The sequence below is a fragment of the Felis catus genome, chromosome D2 (assembly GCF_018350175.1).
Source record: "Felis catus isolate Fca126 chromosome D2, F.catus_Fca126_mat1.0, whole genome shotgun sequence".
NCBI classification, from domain to species: domain Eukaryota; kingdom Metazoa; phylum Chordata; class Mammalia; order Carnivora; family Felidae; genus Felis; species Felis catus.
Window position 1 is genome coordinate 58582006 of NC_058378.1, and position 21205 is coordinate 58603210.

The 21205-nt window shown below is 43.9% G+C and overlaps 1 protein-coding gene across 4 annotated transcripts in view; it reads right to left on the minus strand.

The window, feature by feature from the left end:
• The window catches only part of LOC101086180 (dynamin binding protein), a 114335-nt gene that overhangs the window by 29697 nt on the left and 63433 nt on the right, over positions 1–21205 (minus strand). Inside the window, exon 1 of one of the 4 annotated variants that reach the window (XM_019813697.3) lies at positions 14637–16117. The exons of the other annotated variants lie outside the window; for them this stretch is intronic. Within the exon in view, the coding sequence (XP_019669256.2) occupies positions 14637–15798 (1162 nt within the window). The 5' untranslated portion in view covers positions 15799–16117. Of the gene's footprint in view, positions 1–14636; positions 16118–21205 lie in introns of those variants that run through there. 4 annotated transcript variants of the gene reach the window in all.

Sequence of the window (21205 nt, forward strand, 5' to 3'; positions counted from 1 at the left end):
CCCCAAATCCTTTGAATAGGGTAGGCATTTCCCCCAGGCTTTCCCACATTTACATATGAATCGCCTGAGCCCCCTAGGCTATCGCGCCGGGAGGTTCTAAAGGATGGAGCTGGAATCCTCCAGAGGGACCGAGCTGCAGAAAGCGGCCCAGCTTTGCTCAGACCCCTTCCTCTCTCGCATTCCTTTCCTGCTCCTGACACCATCTCAATTTCACTTCAGGGGTTTTTAACCCAAGAATATTACCTCTCACTTTGCCTGCCCCCACTAAGCTTTGTTTGGGGGATGCTCTTTTTAGGGAAGAATTCTGAAGACCCATCCACCTCTCCCTTAAGAGGCCACGCTGTGAAGTGGGTGAACTTTGTCAATTTTGTCTGCCCTAGGACCTGGCTTACTGCAGCATCCCCCTGCCCCCCAGGCCAGCCCACCAGCGTGGGGCTTTGCCCAGGGACCTGGACCTCCTTCTTTGGGGACCTTACCCTACTGCTAACAGAATGCAGATCTCAGCTGGGCTGCTCCCAGCACAGCAAGAACCGCACAGAGTAGTTCACAGGGACCCGGAGCCCTGCTCACAGCTCACAAACACTGATACTTGGAAAGTAACTGGGAAGAAAAGAAAGTTGCAGAACAAAAGGTTATTTTTTGCAAGACAAAATAGAGAAAAGGGAAAAGAGAGAAAAAAGAAATCCTGCAAAAAATCACTACACATTTCCATAAATGGACATAATACAGAAGTCCAAAGGAAAAGGGATTGAAGGGGGACACACCGCCCTCACACCTCAAGGAGGGAATTGGATTGAGGGTAGAAGGCTCAATGGGGGCCTCAGCTGAATCAGCACTTAAAACAATTTTAATTTATTATTTTTTTTATTTTTTATTTTTTAAAATTTACACCCAAATTAGTTAGCATATAGTGCAACAATGATTTCAGGAGTAGATTCCTTAATGCCCCTTACCCATTTAGCCCATCCCCCCTCCCACAACCCCTCCGGTAACCCTCTGTTTGTTCTCCGCATTTAAGAGTCTCTTCTGTTTTGTCCCCCTCCCTGTTTTTATATTAATTTTGTTTCCCTTCCCTTATGTTCTTCTGTTTTATCCCTTAAAGTCCTCATATGAGTGAAGTCATATGATATTTGTCTTTCTCTAATTTCATTTAGCATAATACCCTCCAGTTCCATCCATGTAGTTGCAAATAAAAGAAATTTTTTTTAACATTTATTTGCTTTTGAGAGAGAGACAGATCATGAACGGGGAGAGGCAGAGAGAAAGAGAAAGACAGAGACTCCGAAGCAGGCTCCAGGCTCTGAGCTGTCAGCACAGAGCTCCAGGACATGGGGACATGGGGCTCGAACTCGGTGCTTCAACTCACAAGCCCTGAGGTCATGACCTGAGCTGAAGTTGGATACTCAACCGACTAAGCCACCCAAGTGCCCCTGAATCAGCACTTTTTAATCTCACAAGAATCTATTAATGTATTGCCAGTAATTTAAAATAAACTGTCATACTAAGAAACGTCTGTATTGGTGAAATTTTGAGCAATCCCCGAGATGACAGCTTTGATAAAGAGCCCTTCCCACCGTGTCTAAAACCTCACGGTTCACGTGTGAGGCCCATCTGGTTGGGAGCCCACATTGTGGCTTCCCTCCACCATCTAGCGCGGCTCCTTTCAGCTTTATGTTCCAACAAATACTTCTATGGCACTTTCTGTGTGTGTAAAGTGCTGGTCTAAGCACTTTATAAATACTGGCTTATTTAATCCTCATAACACCACAACCACACTGTGCCCATTATACTGAGCAGGAATGAAGACAAACTCAGTAACTGGCCCAGTAAGCTCAAGACTGGCTCCTGTCTGGGCCCCTGACCAATAGCTACTCTGCCTCCAGGCCAATCATGGGAGTTGTGACCTAAATTCTACCTGTGGGTTCTGGGGGCCACCCAGTAGCTGCCAACAAAACAGAGTGGCTCCAAAGCACAACTTAACCCCTGTAGAGCCACAGTTCACCCACCATTAAGTGAACAATTACGTATTGAAGCATATCTGCATATGTTCCTGTGATTATATCTATAAAACCCCATTTAGTATCATGTAAATAATCCTTCAGACAGAATCAAATCTAGTACTGTAATACACAGTAAATATTCCATGGTATTCTGGATAGTTTATGGCTGAACACATGTGAAACAAAGGAAAAGACTTATCCTGTCTTTTGACAGCTTTCTGACTTACATATCAATCATCTTTCTCAGGGAAGGGGAGAGCCCCCTTCACAAAACCTCAGCTCTTTCTTGTTAACCCTGAAAGACACAGTACCCAAAGGGATAGGGCAGCAGGTAGAAACTTTTAATGCTTTCTCTTCTTAAAAAAAAAAGTCAAACCTTTTAACCCAGGAGTCTACTTTTAGGGATTTATTACATGTAAATCATTGGACAAATGCACAAGATGTACATATAGGGAAGTTCTTCAATGTGTAAAAAAAATTTACAAACAGTCTAACCAGAAACTGCCAAACTTTCTCCAAAAAGCGGCCTGGTTAAATAAAGTATGTCATATATCTGTATGACAGACTACTATTGTAGACATTCAGTACACATTTATTTTTTTTAAGTTCTTTTTTATTTATTTTGAGAGAGAGCGTATGAGTGGGGGAGGGACAGAGAAAGAGAGAGAGAGAGAGAGAGAGAGAGAGAGAGAGAGAGAGAGAGAGAATCCCAAGTAGCTCCATGCTGTCAGTGCAGGGCCAGATGTGGGGCTTGAAGTCACGAACTGTGAGATTATGAGATCATGAGCTGAGCCGCAACCAAGAATTGGGCGCTTGACCGACTGAGCCACTAAGGTACCCCTGAGTACACATTTATATTTATTAACATGGAATATTGTCTATGAAAAAGCATGTTACAAAATAGTTAATGAAAGAACTGTAATTCTGTTAAAAAGGGAAAATACTTTCAGTGTGTATATTTGAAAATGCGGAAGTCTTGATAGTGATGGAAATTCAGGTATCTTTCCCTTTCTTTGACTGTATTTCCTAGTATTTCTACAGTGAACGTGTAATGTTGATATAACAAAGAATAATAAAGTGGGGGGGAACATCTGCTAGAAGATGAGAATATTCTAATACCAGCAGCTCTCAATTACTCTGTTAATCCATTTCAAATTCTTTCCTCGCTTTTTAATAACCTGAGGTTTCTTTCCTGACCTGAAGAACGTGGGCAAGGAGACACTGCTGAAGCAACAATTTGCCAGTCTCCTAAGAAAAGCAAAACCACACTACCTTTTGTAAATTTGCTCTTCTTCCCCCCAGGCCCAACCGGAGGAATCAGAAATCCTGGTTTTCCTGATCTCCACACGACTCAGGCCAGGCCACCCAGCCCCCCACCAAGTCTTCACCTCCAGCACCTACAAAACTCTACTGGGAGAAGGTTTGCTCAAAGTAAAACGTCAGGGGCTGTGGTCACTGGCTTTTCCTCAGGGCTCACAGCCGCCCAACTTCAGAGAGGAATCATCACATTTAGGTCCTAAATCTCAGCAGCAACTGAAAAAAAATGTTCCCTGTGGCTTGTACTCATTAACCACCCGCCTACTTTGGCAAGCAGCTTCCAGCACAATCCCTGCTGGGAAAGTTTCCACCTCAGGGGAAGCTCAGCTCAAAACTTCTCATTTCTCCTTTCCTTTTCCAGGCCCTGTGGCCTTCAGGAGGGCAAAGGAGTCAAGTGCCCAAAGTACAGGAGTCTGCAATTTCTTACACTGCCAGGATAGGAAGTTTAATTCTAGGACCAGCTCAAACACCATTTTTGGACACTTACCAAATACACATAAATCTTAGAGGGGTGTGCTGTTGGTGTGACATTATTATTATTATTATTTAATCCTTAGGCAGCAGAAATGAAATTATCAAGAAGGCAAAGATAGTTTTCATAAAATAATTCACTAAAAATAATTTATCACTGTTTAATAAGCAAGCTTTGACTATAGTCAACCAACAAAACTCTATACACAAAGCTTTATTTTCTAAGCACACACACATCTGATATTGTATTTACCAAGTCTCTTGAAGGAAGTTATTATTGCTCACGTTTTACAAATGAGGAAACAGGGGCACAAACCAGTGAAATAGCTTGCCTGTGATCACAGGGCTGATAAAGCTACATATTCAAAACCAGCACCCCAGACCAGTGCTTTCCGTGAAGGGTCAAGGCCTGTTCTGGATTATGTCTTCTCTGTAAGCACAGGGCCATTTCTGGCATTATATTTCCAATTTTAATAATGACACTATAGTGATGTTTCAAAATTTGCTCATGTCCGTGCCCCTCTGGCTATTTTTCTAACATACTATATAAAACTAGACTTTCTTCAACTTCTGTGAGATGGTTTACTTTTAGTCCTTCCGTTTGCCCTCACAGTATTTTATGTATCTTTTATAACTGTGTAACTCCCCCACATCAATTCACCCGAATTACAATCTTGTTCAAGTTATAACTATAAAACTTATGGATATTTATTTAAGTTTATTTATTTATTTTGAGAGAGACCGAGTGCACACAAGTGGGGAGGGACAGAGAGAGAGAGGGACAGAATCCCAAGCAGGCTCCATGCGGTCAGCACAGAACCCCATGTGAGGCTCGGACTTATGAACCATGAGATCATGACCTGAGCCAAAACCAAGAGTCTACGCTTAACTGACTGAGCCACCCAGGGGCCCCTCTATGAATATTTAATAGAGAGCTACCAGAGTGCTAGGCGATGGGGCAAACGTAGAGAAAGCTGAAATGCCCTCAAAAGCTTCCTTTAGTCTCATCAGGAAAGTCATTTCATCTGTCCCGTGTTCAAGAACAACAAACAGAATAGGGCTAAACTAGATGTCTTTAAAGTTATTTCCATTTGACTTAATCTAGTTGAACAGGCAAAACATAAGTTCATGAAACAAAAGAATAGTAAAAAATTGAATCAACTTAAGCATTAAGGGTTTTGGTTATATTTATTTCAATGAACCCAATATCTCAAAATAAAGATTATTTCCAAGTATGATCCAATATTTTGATGGTAAAATCTCATTAAACTTTGGATATCTGTCATTATATACTAGTATCTTATTTTCTAGTTGACACATGGAAAAATATAAAACCTCAATACAAGGAAAATATAAATCATGTTTTCCCTAGGACCCCAATCATAAGTGCCATGTTGGTTTAAACAAGCTCTGGGCATCTCCTAGATCTCCCCTGGCTTCCATTTTGGGCCTGTCAGTGATGCTACTTCTAGATCTTGAGAGGGCAGCAGGTGTAGTGAATATAGCCCTCAAACTACAAACGCCCTGGTATCGAGCCCTGCCTCTCCTCCTACCTGTGTGATCTTAGACATGTTACATGACCTCTCTGGGCCATTGTTTCCATGTATATGTAACAAAGGGGCCTTGTTGGTCACTTCCAAGATCTAAAATCTTACATGACTTCCTACTCTGTTACTTAACTTACTCCTCTCAGTTTGGAGTAACCACATCAACTTTTTTTTTTTTTTTTTTTTAACGTTTATTTATTTTTGAGAGAGAGAGAGATAGAGCATGAACGGGGGAGGGTCAGAGAGAGAGGGAGACACAGAATCTAAAACAGTCTCCAGGCTCTGAGCTGTCAGCTCAGAGCCCGACGCAGGGCTGGAACCCACGAACTGCGAGATCGTGACCTGAGCTGAAGTCGGACGCTTAGACGACTGAGCCACCCAGGCACCCCAACCACATCAACTTCTAACTAGTCCCACAAGAAGTGCCACTTGTATGTGTCTTTGGACACATGTAGACAGTTGGCCACTTCCTTTAGTGAGCCCTGAGGACTAGGCATATGCTGCGATTATTATGGAACCTAGAACAGTGTACTTCCAGTATTTGTTTCCTTCTTAATCCTTGAACATGACAAGCTCAGCTGGTCTCCCTGCCTTTCTGCTCACCTACTGTCCTTTAAGCCCAGCCATACAAAGGCCTCTCTAGTCCCTGGATTAGACTTTTCTCTCAACTTCCCTCCTTAAGCAGCAATACAAAATAATAGGTACTATTTTATCTTTTTTTAAAAAAACACTGCCAAGTCACATTTATTCTAGGTGTGTGATGCCAATTCAACTTTTGAAAATCAAATCATATGACCAAGTCAATTGATAGAGAAAAAAATACATCTGTAAAAATCTGACATCCATATACAGTAATAAGTACCAGAAAACTAGGAATGGAGTGGAACTATCTCAATTTAGAACAGAACACTGTATTAAAACCCTAGGGTGTTTACTTTTTGATGTACATATTCTGTGCCCCAAAATAGAATTTGACAACACACATTCACTGAGCACCTACGATATGCCAGGTATTGCTGGGTTCTAGAAACGCTACCTTTACCACCATCACAAAGCTTAGACTCCACTGGGCTTTTGTGCATACCTAATCCGTAGTTCTTAGCACAGCAACTGGTACTTAATAAATGGCAACAATTATTATAACTTAGAGTGCCCTGAGCACTACTCTGCTATAGCTGGGCTAGAAGACATTACCCAAAGATTTTTTTTTTTTTTTTTTTTTTTTTTTTTTTTTTAGGGAGGAGAGGAGAGAGAGAATCTTAAGCAGGCTCCATGCCCAGTGTGGAGTTTGCCACCAGGCTCAATCTCACAACCCTTTGATCATGAACTGAGCTATAAAAACCAAGAGTCAGATGCTTGTGGTGCCTGGGTGGCTTAGTCGGTTGAGCATCCAACTCTTGATTTTTAGCTCAGGTGATGCTCTTATGGTTTGTAGGATTGAGTCCTGGGTCAGACTCTGCACTCACAGCACAGATCCTGCTTGGGATTCTCCCTCTTCCTCTCTCTCTGCCCCTCCCCTGCTCACTCTCTCTCAAAATAAATAATTAAAAAAAAAAAAAAAAAGAGTCGGATGCTTAACTGACTGAGCCACCCAGGCGCCCCTACCCAAAGATTTTTAAAACATCATGAACTGTCCTAAGTTTTATGAAAATTTTAGTTACAATTTTGTACATAGTTACCCCATGGCACTGGGGTAAATGAGGTTTAAATCTTCTTTTATGCAGGGCAGGGGCTGGAGAGCAAGAAAACTGAATTCCCTATCTCCAAATCACTGAGGAAAGAGCTAGAAGAATTCTCTAATATTTTTTGTCTAAGTATTGCCGTAAGGTCAGCACTAAGTAGAAGCATCTCCATATTTCAGTAGATGCTAAGACGCACAGTTTTGCACATTTTAGCATTTCTGAAAGCAAGATATGTTTTCCAAGTAATAGCATGTTAATGTTTAATCAGAAGTTTTCTTTCTATTGGTACATACAATCATTCAGTGTCTTATAACAGATGGTGTTTTAGATTCAATGAAATGCAATATATTCTATCGGTCTCCTCTTAGTTTATGATAAGAAAAAAAATGGGTTTCTTAAAAAAAAGAAAAAGAAAAAAGGGGTTTCTTGATATGGTGGAATGAGGTCCGCTGTGGAACCACGTATACAGACATGTCCCTTCCCACCAGAAATCACGTGCGTGGGCACTATGGCTTTACAGCCTGATGGTCATGCCCAGCATGGGCACTTCCTGGTTTCTCAGGAAATAATCAAATTGGAAAGCTCTGGGGGATCAGGCTGGGTATGTCAAGTTTCTGAGCTCCCACTTTGACATTCCATTTAAGGCTAGGCCTGCCATGGTTTTGCAAGTTAGCAGCTTTGATTCACCCCTCCTCCCACTGCACCCTCTAATATCCCCAGGTCCATGTGAAAGGAGATGCCCCACAAGGGCACCTCTTCCTATCCACACTCGACGTCTTGCCTTTCCTTCATATCTTTTGCTTTTACAGAGACCTGGAATCTTCCCAGGCCAATATTCCTATGTTTTTGATGAAACATTATACGAAAACAATTTAGGTAATGGCTTGTGGAAAAAACATACAACCGTCTTTGAGAATACAGCTCCTGATGGCAGAGGCAAGGTCTTTGGGTTGGGTGGGAGTCTGCCAGACTGGATCATTCCAACCACAGGATCATCTTATTTTCTTTCCCAGACTTCAATTCTCTCCCAGCTCTTGGGGATATATGGCCCTACATATATTGCCTTTTGCCTCCACATATTTACCCTTTCCTCTCCTTTACCTCCTACCTACCCATCTATCCTCCAACAAGCAACACCTTGATTTTAAAAAGTAAACACATGAAAGCCGTGTCCGACTCTGTGCCCCTTCAGCTACAGTCACAGGTCTTTGGTTCTTTTTGTGAGAGGTCTTGAAAGAGGGGTCTTCATGCCCTCCTTCTATGACTGCATCCCCCATATAAGTCCTTTGCAAGTAATTCTGAATCATCACGGTTGCAACAATATTGTCTTTTCAGTCAACCAACAGCCTCTTCGACAAATCCAATGGCATTATCCTTGATCTCCTTGGGCCACTTCAAAGCACTGGCCATTCTCTCTTATTTTAAATTCTCTGGTTTTCTCCTGACCTCTTCATATGATCTTGCCCTATGCCTCTTGCTGGCCTCCCTCCTCCTCCCCCTTCCCCCAAACTGTGGCTCAGTTCTCAGACACCTGATCTTCTCCCTAGTTGCTCCTTTCCTCAGAGAACGTATCCACTCACAGTTTCAGTGATTACAAGTGAGGAGATGATTCCCCACAGACAGACCCAGCTTGCCTTATTCCTCAGGCTCTGCTCCAAACTAGCATCTGGTTTCTAAGATTTTAATACTCCAGTGCTCCACACACTGTGGTTCCTCCTTGTCACCACAACCATGTATCTTTGCTTATAAAGTTTCCCCAACCAGGAATGTTCTCCCTGCTTCTCTCTGCCTACGTCAACCTCCATTACTCACTCTCTTCAGCTTTAGCTCAAGTTCAAACATCTTCCTTAAGTCTTTTCCCATAACTCAAGACTGAGCTTTCCCTCTTCTGACTGTCCACAGCATTCACCATCTAAACCAAATACTCGTGTACTTTATTACATTATTCATATTTTTACATTTGCCTCTTCAATTGATCTGGAAACTTCTGTGTGTGTGTTGGGGGTGGGGGAGGCATCCTTCTCCGGATACCCCCAATACTTGGCACAGTGCTGAGTACAAGTTCTAGTTACCAAATCCCTGTTGAACTGCATTCAAAGGGGACGTGGGATCTGTATACTGGTGAAAGGATGATGGCAGCTCATGTTTACTTTGCATTACCACACGCCGGGTTCTACTGTGCGGTTCTAGGTACTTCTGTGTCTATAAACTCACTTAACCCTCATAATACTGCCACATAGTTACATCATCTGGTTTTACTGATGAAGAAACTGCAACATAGAGGGATTAAATAATTTACACAAGTTTACACAGGCAATAGGGCCAAGTAGGGGGAAAGGTATCTAATAGTTCCCCTTATAGGACTTATAAAATTGTATTTTAATTATTTGCTTATATGCTGTTTTCTGTTTGAAACCGCAAGTTCCTGAATGCAGGCACAAGTCTTATCCATCTTCTCCAGTGTCTCAATAGGGACACAGCTGGCATTTTGGCCAGGACAATTCTGCATTGCATAGGACAGGTCTACACAATGAAGAATTTTAGAGTCCCTGGCCTTTGCCTTCTAAGCCCAAGTAGTCCTTGTACCCTGCCACTGTAACAGCCAAAAGATACCTCCACCCAGTTCCACATCCTGGGGTTGGTCTGGGCCAGCCAAGCCTCAGATCGCCTGCCCCCTCGAGCCCACTGCATACCAAATCGGCACCATCAGTCATCCATGTAGCCGTGATTTCAACCAGGTGACCCCCCCGCCCCCATCCTGGACTTCACCTCTACCATTTGGACCAGGGATTTGTACCTAATCAATGAATGGTTAGTTCATATGATGAGGACTAAAAAAAACACAAGGTGAGTCAATTACATTCACTCTCCTGGGAATCTGAATTATGAACTATCAGCCGGGTCAGACAGAAATAGAAGCAGAAGTTGCAATAATGTCGCAAAGACAGTGTTGGGACGAGTATGGTTATATGTAATGAAAAGTGAAGAGGGTGCAGAAACTATGAGTAAATGGGAAGTGCTGGTCTGCAATAAGAGGCGACCATGCCGAAGTTCAGAGAAGGGTACAAACGTCATGAGAAAGATGGTCCCTGAAGGAGACGCAGAAAGTGAAGAGCTGGGCCCAAGGGCAGCTGGTTGCAGCCCACTTGTACCGGAGCAGTAGCCTCATCCCTCCTCAGGATCTTCAGGCAATCTAGCTGGAACCAGAATGTAACACAGTGTTTGGTGCTCAGTACGGTTCTGTTAGATAAAAATAGATGAGTGGCTAATATTTATTATAAGAGAATGAAATTAGAGAGAGCGGCACAAGGTGCTCTGAGAATGTCCAGTACGTAAATGACAGTGGTTCCACCAGCACGACTCATCCTACCCACAGTGAAATTCCACAGTCTGTTTTGCTGGCCATTAGTTACTGCCCAGTTAATTCCCAGGAGTATGGCCCCTGTCTCCAGAGTGGCAGAGACCTCTTGGCATCTATTGCGCTTGTGGCTTCTAATCAGCATATGAAATTAGCCAGGATGAAGAGCTAATGTCTTGGATTGACTGGCAGACATTTTATTCCAATAGTTTGAATACAGTCTGCAGCTACAAAGACATCATGTTTGTATACTTGCAGTGAAAAGAAACCTTGACCCACAGAGTCCTAAAAACTGCGCTACCTGTGGAACACTGGCAAAAGTGCCTTCAAATCTGTGCTGGTTTTTATCATCTTGGGAGAGAACAAAACAGATTTCCCTGGATTCTGTTGTTCCACGGCAATTACTGTCCAAACTTTAAAGGAATCGAGAGTATATCTTCATCACCACTTCCCTCCTAAACCCCATGTAATGTGCTTTACACCTTGGTTGCTCCTCTTCTTCACCCCATCTGGCAAATGCAAGGTCTTTCTTTGGTCCACACGCCTCCCGTATCTCTGCTGCATGTTACACGGCTACGCCCCCCTCCACTTGAAGTCTCTCCCCTGACTTCCCTAATACAATACTTTCTGCTTTTTCTAGGTTCATTTATATGGCATGAACGCAGAGCTGTGCTTCTGGCTTCAACCCTGGTGACGCAGTATAAGCACTGGTCTGGGCATCGGGAGACCTGGATTCTATTCCTGACCTAGGGACTGATTTGGGACATATATTTCAATTTCTCTGTGCTCCATCTCTTTGGTTATAAAAACGGTGGGTCAGATTTAAGTGTTTTTCAAACATTTTTTTTTTAACGGTAGCCCACACTTTACACTGTGATTCAGTATATACATGACATGTAACACGTGTGTGTGGATACACACACGCTCACACACACACATGAAAGTATCACATGCATACTTTTCCTACACGAGATGCGCTACGAAATTTTCTACTCAGTTTTATTTTTCAAGAATGCTACTTATAACCCACGGAAGAGACTTTAAGACCCAGTCATGGGTGGTTACCCATTATTTATAAAACACTGGGCTTGCTGATGTGTAGTGAGACAGGAGGATGCTACTGAGCCCTCCAATCCTGAACCTCCAAGCCTGGACTCTCACCTGAATTCCATGTCCTATTCCTCTCTGTAATAGTTCCTCATTTACATATCCTACTATCACTTAACCCATAGTTAACACAGAATTTGAGGCACCTCGTCCCTTTCCCATCACAACCATTTATGTTACTAGCAAGTGTAAACCCTTGGTGCCGACTTTTGGTCTAGCAATGGGAGAGCAGCTTACATCGTACCAACCTCCCTATCGATAACTATTAGCAACCCTGGATAAGGCATTTTTTTAAAGTAACTGTGTGAAGGTATTGGAAAGCAACCAAAAGCAGGCCGAAAACTAGAGGGGAGAGGACTCAAAACAAGGGATGCAAACTAGGTAAGATCCATATTTATCCAATTTTTACTCCCTGAAGTCAATCCCTAGTCTTCTAGAATGTGGGGAAAATCAAGCAAAAATGGAAAGCCAACAACTGGCAATCTTATTGGGCTGAAGAGTCAAAGGCTCATTTCTGGGGCTGTGAAGTGGCTAGGTATTATGCGTGAAATCCTGGAAAAGAGGAAGCCACAGAGAGAGCAGCCCAAAATCTGTGCAGAAATTCCCCTCAAATCCTTGAACTATGCATGCAGGTGATGAGACTCTGGGAAGCCAGCAGAAAGCAGTAACAGCTAGAGGCCAAAAAGCCTGGCAGATATTCACAACTGCTTGGGGCTGAGAAGACACGGCTTGAAATTTGAGTCCCTCTAAGTCAAGAGATTCAATAAACACTTCATGTTGTACTGAAACATCAAAAAAGCTGCACCCTAGAAGTAAGACCCACCTCTCAGGAGGAGGGGCCCACACCCTAGGACTAAGGGCAAAACCCTAACAGGCATGCCCTAACAATCTCTAAGCCTGAGGCCTCCATAGGAAAATGAACTGATAAGGCAGGTGAGGGAAGGGCACATTATGGTAGAAGGACTTGGGTTCTAGCTTGAGAGACAGGCTGGGAGTGGCCATTAGATAGCACCTTGTTTCTCAGATGGAGTAGGGGGAGGCAGGGGAGGGTGGGAGAGGAGGAAGGGATGGGACATTCCACGTAGATAATCACACCTGCAGACACAGGGCCTGAGGGCAGATGTTCAGTGGGGGTCAATCTGGATCTCAGGAGAGAGGTGACCATGCAGTGATAGACTGGTGGAATAACTTGTAAGGCTGAAGGGAGGCGGGTGGACAAAAGACCAAGAAATCACAATTTATGAGCACCTACTATGTTCCAGGCATGTCTTTAAGGGTTTTATTTATGTTCTCTCACTGACACAGGTGTCATTATCTTCATTTTATAAATAAGGAATCCGAAGCTCAGAGAGATTAGGTAATTCACCTCAAGTTATACTATTAGTAAATGGTGGGGCTGAGACGTGAACTCCTAGCAGAAGACAGACTCTAACACTTGTTTCTGTAATTACATGTTGTAACTGTAACGTTCAGCAAGGACATTGGTGCCTGTGCTGTGACACAGCCAGCAAAGAATGTTAGAAAGCAAAAGGATTTCAGGGCAGACTAAGATTCTGTTATAGGCCAAGGAGGACACTAGTGGTATAAACTAGGGATGTCAATTAAGCTAAACAGGAATACCATCAAAACTGAAGCCCTCGAATATAAAGAGAGAGTTGTAAAAATGTAAGTGACAGAAGGGGGAACTGAGCTGGTTTAAGAGAGATCATAGGGCAAATTGCACCACTCGGGAGAGAAGGGCTTGACTCCTGTTAAGTCAGACAGAGTAAACACACTTAGATTACACTTAGGAGGCTTAATACAATAAGGAACTAAAGATAGGAAACAAAGTTCATGTACGGAACAGATGTGGGGGAAGGGAATAGGAGCAACACAAAAACCAATATAAGGAATCACAGAATCACTTGTGTAATTGTGTGTGTGTGTGTGTGTGTGTGTGTTTTGATTGTTGTTGATTTGAACTGGAAGGAATTTATAAGTCATTCAATCCCTATCATCTCAGAGCAAAAACACACCTAGAAAAAAATGGCTAGCTGCTAAATACCTCAGCCTTCCAATTAAAGCCGGGCTTAGTTTCATTTTTATCTTTATAAATGCAGGTGGAGACCCTGATTTATCCAAAACAATGCCCTGGAAATTCTGGTTAGGTTAAGCCTGTGCCGGAAGACCACAGGATAAACCACTGGCAGTTCTGGGATCACACCAGGGACTTGTCATGCCCCCACCAACAGTGAGCCTGTTCTGAAGATCTAGATGAGAGACTTCCCGCTCAGGAGGAAGGTGTGAGATGGAGTTTCTAGATCATTCACATTTTCTGACTCTAACCCTTATCCTCTGCTCATAACCTACACCACCCTCAAATCGGCCTCCACCAGAAAGTTGGCTTCGTGAGAGAATAGCGTAAATAAAAAGAAAGACTTAACAGGGAATCCAGTAATTATAAAAACAACCACAACAAAACAAAACAAAATGAACAGAATTCATTTCAGAGAACAGCAGAAGACAAACTGGCAAGAAAGAAACAACCTCTACATTATAAAAGACTCTTAATGTATCATGTTACAAAAACAGTTAAGGCGAAGTGAGATGAAGTAATTTGAATGTACAAAGCATCACGAAGAATATAAATAATCCTCTGATTTCCAGAAGAGTTGTAGTGCTCATCATTCACTTAAGATTCCTGAGTGTAACGATACAAACACTCTATAAAACAAATTAAATCCTCTTTTCCCCAACGTCTAAAGAAGCGTAGAGATGGAGAGAAAGATCCTGCCAGGAAAATAAATTTTCGCTTGGTGCCTCAGTAATGAACTTGCCATTCCCATGAGACAAAGAAATATTAAAGAAAGATTGGAAAGATATTTGGGATTAGAGACCCCTGACAAAACCAAGAATGATAAAGATATTTCCCATGAGAACACGGTCTCGTTCTGGAGGCCATGGTGTGTGTTTATAGTACTGTATCCGCTCTGGCTCTGAAAAGTGCCTCCCAGAGGGATTAAATCTCTAAGGTTGTTCTCACTCAAGATACACTGAAAAAAGAATTTCAAGCGCCAGTTTCCTTAAGTACATGGGTGTTCCTAGTACCTAGATAACCACCCCTATTACCTTCTTTCATGTTTTAGCATTCTAATAAGGCTGGCTGAGTTCGTACCTTGAGTTTTCTTCCTGTTTTGCACAAATTCTGAGCGTCTCAGGGTGCTGGGTGCTGTGCGGCGGTAGCGACTATTCCTTTTCCAAGTCTCAGGGCCATTTGTCTTTCTCTCGGCCTCTAAATGCCAGGTATTCTTTCCTAAGGAAGGGCCCTGCGGAATGCCGCTATGGTGTTCTCCCCGAGCCCCTCTCGTCCACTGATTCCGCAGACCATCCGGGAAGATCCCTCTGCTCCCAAGGGCCATCATTCCTGCTCTGTCCATGCCACTGTCCTCCAAATCCTTCATCGGATGGGCAGAATATGTTTCTCTGTAATTCTGAAATTTATACTCACAGTTTGCAAATAGAGTGTCGTGGCCTTTATTTTCTGTATCAAAGTCACTCTGATCCACGACAGGAGTCTTTGTTTTGGGATAGATTTTATCATTTTGACACACACCTTTGTCCCCTTCATAGTATTCGGCAAATTCTTTACCTTCAGTGACACCATTCAAATCTGGGAAGTCCACAGACAGACCATTAATATAATTCCCAGGAACCTGACATAAATTGCTGCGGTTTCTACGATAAATATTAGTTTCTTTACAATCCTCAGCATTATAATTAAAATTCCTGTGGTCCACGTGCCACTTTTCAGGTTGACCACCATTCCCCACAGGATCATCCAAACCACTGTGGTGAGTCTGTTGTCCAGTTTCTTTAGAGTCCTCAGGATTACAGTTCAGATTCTGACCATCTACGTAGCCATTCGTTTCCCTATATCCTTCAGCTTTCCAGCTTTCTGGGCTGCCTGTAAGCCAATTATCCTTCGTCTCGGGGCTCAGATTCCCATAATCTACATCTCCTGAGTTCCAGTAACCATCACAGTCTTGAATCACACTTCCATAGTCCATACAGTCCTTTCCACTTTCCTCTGCTTCCTCGTGGTCTGAACTTGGTTCGCTCTGCCCAAAAGCCCAGTATCCACAATGCCTTTTTCTGAAGGGCCGATTGTGCCCTGACGTCCAGTTTCTGGAATCCGAGGCGCCTTCTCTGTAAAGTCCATCCAGCCCTGTAAGATCCCTCTTCTGTAGACTCCTGTGATCTTCATACTCCCAGCTGGAGCCCCAGTGCCCTTTCCTGCCCGGTCCTCTTTCTTTTCTATCTTTGTGGGTTTCACACATGTTCAGTGCACTTAAAGACTCGAGTTTTGCTTCCCTCTTCCATGGGCCTGGGTGGGGCTGAAATGTGGACAGGTGCGGTTTAGCCCAAGGCTGTATCCGTCCTTCTGAAAATGTCTCCCAAAGTGCTCGAGACACTCACTCTTCTTGCTCCTCCAGCTGGGAGCACAGAGAAATGTGGAGTTATTTCAACCTCGGATCCAATCAGTGAGCTGCTATATCTTTCCCCACAGAGGCCAGAAGATAATTAGTAACTAGTGTTCATGTGATTGGAGTTGGCAGCTTCGTTTGGTGTTTCCCTCAAGCTGGTCAAACTGGCTTGGCTGCTTTCTGTGCTGAAGGTGGAAGTATTCTGCTGTTCTGAAGGTTTTGTAGAAAAAGCAGAGTGAGCAAGAACAGCCCCCTTTAAAAGCCAAGGTAAGGTCATCTATCAATCTCATTGGCCTCTTTACATATTTCTGTAATCAACCAGGGGTATAAACAATGTTTTCATGTGCAGCTCAAACTGGACCTCTGTTCCTCATCTTCCAAGTTCAGCTTTCTAATCCTTAGACATCTGAAACTCTGCAGGTCTCTGTTTCCCTAAGAGAGAGAACTCTTCCTCCTGTGAGAGCTTTGCTTTTTATGGGAGTCAGGTTACCAGTTAGTGAGTACACACTCAAATCGCAAGTGGTTTCAACTCCTGCCTGCAGACGCAATGGGGCATCCCACTGAAAGGAAGAAAAAAAACTTCCTTTTTACTCTCATCTGGTGTCTGAGTAATTTTAAAACTGTCCCCTACAAGAATGTAGTTAAGTATGTTTTTCACACTTCCCTTGATACGTGCCATGCCAGAGAAGCATGAAAACCATTTTCTAAATCTCTTCTCCATCCAATCATCCAGCAATATTCAGGAACTGGGGAATAAGGTTAGGAAGCAGAAAAGGTGCCTATAATGTTGTTTGGATCAACAAACATTAGATGGGCACCTATTATAGGTGAGGTATTGAAGAGAGAAAAAGTGAACAACTCAGTCCCTGCCTCTTGCAATGCAGGAGCAACCCCACAACAGAAGATCTAATGTGACAGGTGCTATAACAAACACAAGGGCAATGCAACAAAGCAAAGTCCCCGGCAGGGCAGCTGGAGGGTATCATGGAAGTGGTGGCATTTGAGCAGTGCCTTTAAGCACAAGCAGGATTTCCCCAGACTTTCTACCTATGGAGGACTAGGAGATGGGGAACAGTTTGGAGGATGGAATATGTAGAAAAGTAGTAAGAGAAAAGGCTGGAGCGGTAGGTTGGGGCAGAACCCAAGGGACCGAATGCCATTTACTTTATTCAAGGGAGAGTACTGTGCTCAGAGACAGGCTTTGGTAAGATGATTGTTTTAGCTAACTGGTCATCTATCAACGTCCAGGAACGGTTCCTTGAACCACTGTCTAATCCCTATTTGTGAAACAATATACAGAACCGTGAGGAGACCAGGGTTAGATGCTGTGTCAATAATTAGATGTTTACTCTTGGATGAACCACTCACTCTCTCTGGGACTCGATGTACCCATCTGTAGACATCTAGGCCCACTGACCTCTATGACACCTCTGATTCCTTCAGTTTAAAAAATCCATGTTCCATTTTCCTCACAACTTCTTTGTCCTTTCCTCAAATACCCAAGGTGCTAGTATGCACCCTTTGGCTGCAATCTCTGGATTGCCAAATCTTCTGATATGAAGGTTTCTGTTCTGTTCCCTCACACCTTCCAAACCAATAGCCGTAGCAGCGGCAGCCCTGGAAGCTTCTATGTTTCCAGTGTGAGAATGTGCTAGAATCGGGGCGAGGGCTAGCAAGCTGACAAAAAAAAAAATTTTTTTTTTTTTTTTATCTTCAGTACCCTGCAAAGAGGTACTGTATTACCCTTACTTTACTGCTGACAAAGAAAGAGTCTCAGAGTTTCAATAACCTGGTCACATAAGCTGGTACCAGCCAGGGAAGGCCACAATCTGAACTCAGATCTGTTTGACTTCGTGGCACTAGACGAACAGGGATACTCAAAAACGTACTAGAAAACCTTAATTTCCCTCGAACCAAGCAAACGAACAAGTAAACTCTATCACGATCTAAGTCAGAGGTGGGCCACTTCTGAGGCAGGTGTGCTCACACTGGCCCCTTCCCTTCCCCTGACATTCCCTCTGTGCCTCCAGTCCTGGAGTCTACCCGTGCCCCCTGCCACCACCCCCCAGCCCAGCCACCACAGGGCCGTTCCTCACCATTTGACCACAGTGCGCATCTAGACTGGCACATAAAGTAAGCCAGGCACACTTTTAAATACTGAAAATAAAGATTAATCTTTCCCCCACTGTTACTGGAAACAAAGTTCCCTTTAGCTACTTTGTATCTTTGATAAAGATAGCACTGTAAGAAACACACCTAGCACATCAACCGAGAGAAGATATAAAAAGAAGATAAATTACGGAGGCCCTAAAGTGCCACAGGGCCCTGATGCTTGCTGTTTGTCACCAGAGTGGGGGCGATCAGCTGCAGTGACTATCTGTGCACCCCTTGCCCCCCGTAGACAGAAATACTGCTATATTCAATGGTAGGAGGGAAGACAGGCAGCAGGATTTAGAAGGAGACAGAGAGAAAGTGCCAGAAGGGTAAAGGAAGAAGAGGGAGGAGACTAGAAAAGAACCAGCAAGAACACATGCCTCCCTACACTTCTGTTAATGTCTCTGTTAACTATGCAGGTCATGCCTCTCGTCTGGTGACCGACGCTTCCACACTAAGGGTGCCCCAGTGATGTTCTCTGATTCCTACAGTTCTTGCTGTTTTTCAGAGCACTGAGCAAATCTCTCTCTCATTTCACCTACGTTATTTTATTATGCGTGTGTAACTCCATTTATTACACTGAATGCTCCTTGGAGGCAAGGACCATGTCTAACTTATGTCTCAGTCCTCAACACATCTCTGCCCATGGGTTACCCAGCAGGTACAGACAGGTTTGAGGAGCTGATGTTTGCAGCATTTATGGGGCATGTGCTAGATGCCAGGCAGAGAGCAGGACAGCTTGGAGGTTAAGAGCACAGCTTTGCCAGCCCTGGGTGTGAGTCTGGACTTTGCCACTCACCAGCTGTAGAATCTTGGGGAAGTTACTTAAGCTCTCCAAGTTTGTTACGTCATGTTTTCATCTTAAGCACAAAAGACATGATGTTTCTGTGGAACATAATTCTAAAAAGCCTCATTATTGATAAATTCCCACTACCTGAAACTTAAGACACTTTTGTTCTGCCACCTGTATATCTAATGCAAGGATGGTTCTCGAGTGTATCTCAAACCAAGTCACAGGTATGGAAGGCCATGGAAGAGCCTGGAACTTGCTGTGGCTTTGGGGATGGAGCACTGAGCCAAGATTCCCTTCCAGCCAGCCCCTCTTCAGGTCCTCAGAAATCATCAAGCTATCTGGCAATCCCCCAGGACTTTAGGACTTCTCATATTAAATGATCACCTTAAAAATTTTTTTTCATTAGTTTTTTAAATGTTTATTTATTTTTGAGAGAGACAGAGTGTGAGCAGAGGAGGGGAAGAGAGAGAGAGGGAGACACAGAATCTAAAGCAGGCTCCAGGCTTTGCGCTGGAGCACAGAGACTGACGTGGGGCTTGAACTCACGAACCACGAGATATGACCTGAGCTGAAGTTGGAAGCTTAACAGGCTGAGCCAGCGAGGGCGCCCCTAAGTGATCACCTTCTTGAGGACATGCCTAAGAGCTCATCCTCACAAGTCCCCTTGAGGGTAACTGTTGCTGCCGCCCCTGTTCAGCCCAAATGCCCTAGTTCTTCCCTGATCCTTCACAGCAAATCTGCTCCAGGACACCCCCAGCCCTGCCCCGCCTCTGAGGCTGCAGTCCCCTCAGACCTGAACGCGCTCACATAGTGGTCCTCTCCCGAGCATAGTTTAGATAGAAGTTTCCTCTCCTTAATACCATCTGCTTCCCCTCTCTCAGAAGATGACTCCACTTCTGGCCTTCCCATAATACTCTTTCTTGTTGGCACTTATTTTTCCAGTCGCTTGCAGTGATCTAAAGTAGAGGGGCAAGTGAGCGTGTGTACTTGGCCCGCCTTCTTGAGCCAGCCTCTCGGGACCACCATTCTCCTGCTGGGAGTTCAATCAGTATCCTGCAATTCCTACATCCACACATTATTTTGTATTATTTTCCTTCCTGAGGACACGTGGGTTCGGAGCTCTCTGGCACACCTGCCCGAAGTGACACAGCCGTGTTCTCCACGAGCCCCAGACTAATGCTGGTGCCTCACTTCCTTTCTTTTCCTCCTTTATAAATTATTTCTGCTTCTTCATCCTTTCCCTAGCAAATCTACCATCCTACTGTGTCTGTATCCACACACTCTGCCTTCCCTCCTGTTAAAATGGAGAAACTGTCGCGGCTCTGATAACAGGCCAGTCTCTCTGCTAGTTCCCTGGATCCCAGTCCCCCTAATGCCTCAGAGACTGTGTTCCAGCAACAAGGCCCTCCCTCTGCTTCTGCAACGCAATCACTCCGATGGATCGGTCCCACTCACTGGACTATCTGCGTCTTCTCCTTCGCTGATTCACCTTCCTGGTCTTCTACACTTCCAAACACTGGTGTGCCCCAGGGCTTCTCCTAGATATGCAGTTACCTAGCACATGGCAGGAATGTAGGGAACACTGATAGGACTGGAAATGTGGTTTCCAATCTTATTCAGTGCCGCTGCCTCTCAGCCTAAAGGAAGAATTTAAAGGAGACCACTACGGCTAAAGCTACTCATAGGACATCAGTGCTACAGCCTCTGGTGGTGTGGACAGAGGGTCTGGAAATAAAGGAGAAGAAAGACACCTAAGATCTAAAGGTTAAGTTCCCCAACAGAGGAAGAAATGAAGCACTACTGAAAAGCAACAACTGACTGGGAGGAGGGAAGGCAGAAGCAGAGAGGATTCTGGGAGCACTGTAAAAGGCATAAGGGCTGGAGTGTTGGAAAATAAGAGGTGTTTGGGGGGAAATGTGACATGCTCTGAAGGGTGTGAATATTCGCAATGAGACAGGGCTGTGAGAAGCACTTAAGATGTCTCAGAATTTATAACCTCGTGATGAACTGAAAGGGTTATGAGTTAGGTGAGGGCTCAGAGAGACGAATGACCAGCGTGGGGATGTTGCTAGCATGAATGGGTAAGCATGTTGGAGAGCTGTATGACTTCCTGATAAGCAAGCAGCCAAAAGTGTATCTGTGCAGAAGGGTTAAGTATTTTTTTTAAAGATATCAAGACATATATATATATATATTCTCTTATAGTTTTCAACAGATGAAAGAAAGTACTAAAAAATGCTAATGCCTGACAATAAACTATTTTGGAAGTAAGTTGACAAGGGTCTTTTGGGATCCCTCCTCTGCGAGCCCTTG